The 4,098-nt window shown below is 28.6% G+C and overlaps 1 protein-coding gene across 1 annotated transcript; it reads left to right on the top strand.

Moving 5' to 3' along the window:
* The first annotated feature begins 473 nt into the window (after positions 1-473).
* LOC109341890 (F-box protein SKIP23-like) lies at positions 474-1,685 on the top strand. The gene has a single exon (XM_019579862.1). The coding sequence runs from the start codon at positions 474-476 to the stop codon at positions 1,683-1,685; it is 1,212 nt and encodes a 403-aa protein (XP_019435407.1).
* Positions 1,686-4,098: the final 2,413 nt, after the last annotated feature.

Genomic DNA, 4,098 nt, shown 5'->3' with positions numbered 1-4,098 from the left:
TGTTATTATTGCTGCGTGCTTGCTATGTATATAAAGAATGTTATGAGGCTCTACTATGTCATCATTATAATTCCTTCAGTAATAATGTATGATATAATAATAATTATCACAATTCCTTCGTTAATTAGTTTGTGGTGCTCTTACTAGCATAATACATCACCATTACTGATACAGTGATAGTTGTCACAAATACTACTACGTTTTATAATCTTGATGTCTCAACAATGTGGATGAAAGCATAAATCAACGTAAATTATATCTATAATCATGGTTGTCTGTTAATTATTGTGTTATATATGTCTTCAAGGTAGTTTAGTTTTTCTCATACGTATAAGTGAATGTATGATTAAGGATTTCTTTTTTGTTTGTTTGTTCTTCTTATTAATATTTTGATATCTCACTTTATGCTTATATATTACATGTACATGTTCCACCAGAAAAATAGTTGTGTTCTTGTGCACGATAGCTGCAACATGACTCAAGAAATTGTGCAGTTTGATAAGTGGATATGGCTTCCTTCAGATTTATTATATGAGATTGGAAAGCACCTTCAATCACCTAAAGATTATGTTAGATTTAGTGCCACATGTAAATCATGGAACATGAAGCTCCCAAAGACTCCGGATCATATTAGAGGTCCACTGCTAGTGTTACCCTTCAATCATGAGACTTACGATATAAAAGAAGAAAAGGATTTCTACTTGAGAATGCCTGAGATGCAAAATAATATCTTGTTACGTGGGTCTTGCTTTGGATGGTTGATAAGCATTAGAATTGATGGAGTAATACAAATGTTGAATCCATTTACCAATGCTAGCTATGATCTTCCACCACTGTCAACCATTCCAAGCATAGTTGATTATCATCCTGAATTCAAAGATCAAGAGTATACTGTTTTCTTTTATAATTATGATGGCTCAACATATAATACTCTTCTCAACAGAAGTGCTGTCCAAAAGTTGCGGCTTAAAAAAATTGTTACATCTTCCTCTCCTTGTGAGAACATGTTGGCTTTCGGTATATATGGTGAATTCAATCGATTGGCTTGGTGTAAGTTTGGTGATACTAAATGGACAGATTTTTCCATTCCAGGAATGCATAAAATCATGCTTAAAGATGCAATATTTGATGCAGGAAAAGTTTATGCTTTAAATTTGGATGCTGAACTTTATGTATTTGATGTGACAACATCAATTGGAGGTATTACTAAAGTGGTGCCAAAGTCTAAGGATCTTTGCGGTATCACTACTAACATACACTCAAAGTACCTCGTTCGCAATGTTGAAAGTGATTTGCTAATGGTATTACGATTTTTTAATTGCCATGAAGTCAATGGTATTGACTATCCAGAAGTTTGCTACAATACTGAGAAATTTGAAGTATATAAACTAGACAAAACTGCAAACAAATGGAGAAACATATCGAGTCTTGGAGATTATGTTATAGTGGTTGGATTCAATTCCTCTCTTTGCACGTTGCCCTTTTCTGATGGTAAAGGAAATTGGGTAAGAAATTGCATATATTTCTCTGATCATCAAATTGATTCTCAATTTAATGAAATTGTAGGTGGTCATGATGTTGGCATTTTCAATCTTAAAAATGGGAAAGTCCACGAACTATTCCCAAACTTAGAACTCCTTCACCCTCCACCAATTTGGTTATTTTCACAAAATTCCATTTGTTAGATGTTTTTGTTAGTACAATTAGCACTTTTATAATTTGAATTGATTATATTATATTAAGATTGATTTGATTCTATTTTATTTAGATTGATTTGATTAGAGTCATTAAATAATATTTGTTTTATGATTAGACTAGTTATTATTTTATTCTCTATCAACCATCATCAATAACATATAATAATATATTTAAGATTAAATTTATCTCAAATGCTTATCCCTTTCTATCCTTTCTTATTTCTATATTTCTAATAAGGTTCTTTCTCATAATGCTACTATAAAATATGGTAGTTGGGTATTTTTAAAAATAATTTGGTTAGCATTTTGAAGTTCTGGGATATATTTAAGAAAAATATCTAATAATAGGTTACAATCAATAAGATTACCAAATTACAAAATATTATTTTTAAATTGTAATCTTCAGTAAGTAAAGAGCACCTTTTTAAAGGGTTGAAGTTATATTTTCTACTAATTATCTCCTTCATTTTGCTTATTAAATGAATTAGTCTCCATGTGTGAAGAAAGTAATGGGCACCAACAAGGATATTTAACATTTTTTGTTGCTAAGAACAAAATCCAGAATCAATATTAAAGCATAACATCTGAGTCATCAAAGATTGTTTTCTAAATACTCTATACCCCAAAGTTGGGCGAAGAGTTTCAAAAAAATTCTTAGGGATATGTAGAGCACGAAACAAATAGTTAAACTTGAATCAATGATATACTTAAGTTTTCCAAACATATATAAATAGTATTTTTCTCTCAAATAAACCTGAAAACATCTATAATTTAATATAGTAAATTGAACGTTATATTAGAGTCAAACTAGAACCTCAAAACGGTAATGAAACTAATTAAAACTTAATTTTATTATGGTATTTTAAATTATGATCATGTTGTATTTATCATAATTATGAAAACTATTGATATAAGTGTAATTATGGTTGTAATGTGATCCTGAATTTCTAAAACTATAATGTTATATGAGTTGGGTAGTACAATTTAAATTATTAAGTTTGCATTATAAAATGACTTTTAGAAAAATTATTACCTAAATATATTTTCATTGATGTGTGAAATGAACTAGCATTACTGTTATTAAATTCGGACTGGTCAATAACTCAGCCAGTATACTATATGTGAGTTAATGGTTGGATTAGTTAACTCGATTTACATTAAAAAATTAAAAAAATAATAATATTACATAATAATTTTTAATAATTGTATGTTCAAAATTAAAAAATATTATTTTACCTAATTAAACAACTAATAAATAAAATTCTATAACTATAGAATGACACAAACAAGTCGAAAACAACATCAAATAAGATATAAACTATGCTTTAATTATAACAAAAAACTATAGTAAATTTATAATTTAATTAAATAACGAAGATTTTGTTACAACGTAAGATAACAAATGACAAATATAATTACATATAAGTTAAAAATATTTGAATTTTTAATCTAAAAATGACATCAATTTGATTGTTTTCTTTTTAAATTTTGATTGGCTCGACCGGTCCAACCAATTCAACCATCCGAGTCTTTAGTTTTAGGTATGAACTAATTACATCAATCCAATTTTAATGCAAAATTGATTAGATAAGAAGCTTAGATTGATTAATTAGATGAATGATTCACTATTGAACCTACAGTGAGAGCAAGTAGTTGTTATTTAGTTTTATAACACTGAGGAGCACTACATATTACTAAGAAGTTCAAGCCTAGAGCATTTAACCTGGTCGAAAGTAGCCCCCAAGTATTATAATAGTAGACTTTTTTCATATACTCCTCCAACTTGAGCACCGGGATAGATTGTTCATTTGTTTTTTTTATGAATTAGCTTGCACAAAGTGGTGGAAACATATCTAGGAAGATATTTGTATATTTTTCCTTAGAAACCATATAGAACGTGTTATTTAAATACTCTTATAGTTAATTGATCTATGAATGATCAAATATTTATGAATGGTATCACGATTTTTGAATTGTCACGAAGTCAATGATATTGATTACAAGTTTGCTACGATACTGAGAAATTTGAAGTATATAAATTAGTAAAACTACAAAAAATGGAAAAGAATATCGAGTCTTGAGATTATGTTTTAGTGCTTGGATTCAATTCCTCTCTTTGCATGTTGCACTTTTCTGATAGTAAAGGAAATTGGGTAAGAAATTGCATATATTTCTCTCATGACCGTGTTAGATCTCAATATAATGAAATTGCCTGTGGTCATGATGTTGGTATTTTTAATCTTAAAAATGGACAAGCCCACAAAATATTTCTAAACTTAAAACTCCTTCACCCTCCACCAATTTGGTTATTTTCACAAAATTCCATTTGTTAGATTTTTTGTTAGTTGTACAATTAGCACTTTTAAATTGTGATTAACATGTTATTTGATTTAAGCTTATT

This window comes from Lupinus angustifolius, unplaced genomic scaffold (genome assembly GCF_001865875.1).
Source record: "Lupinus angustifolius cultivar Tanjil unplaced genomic scaffold, LupAngTanjil_v1.0 Scaffold_812, whole genome shotgun sequence".
NCBI classification, from domain to species: Eukaryota; Viridiplantae; Streptophyta; class Magnoliopsida; order Fabales; family Fabaceae; genus Lupinus; species Lupinus angustifolius.
This window is presented reverse-complemented; position numbering and strand designations above follow the sequence as displayed.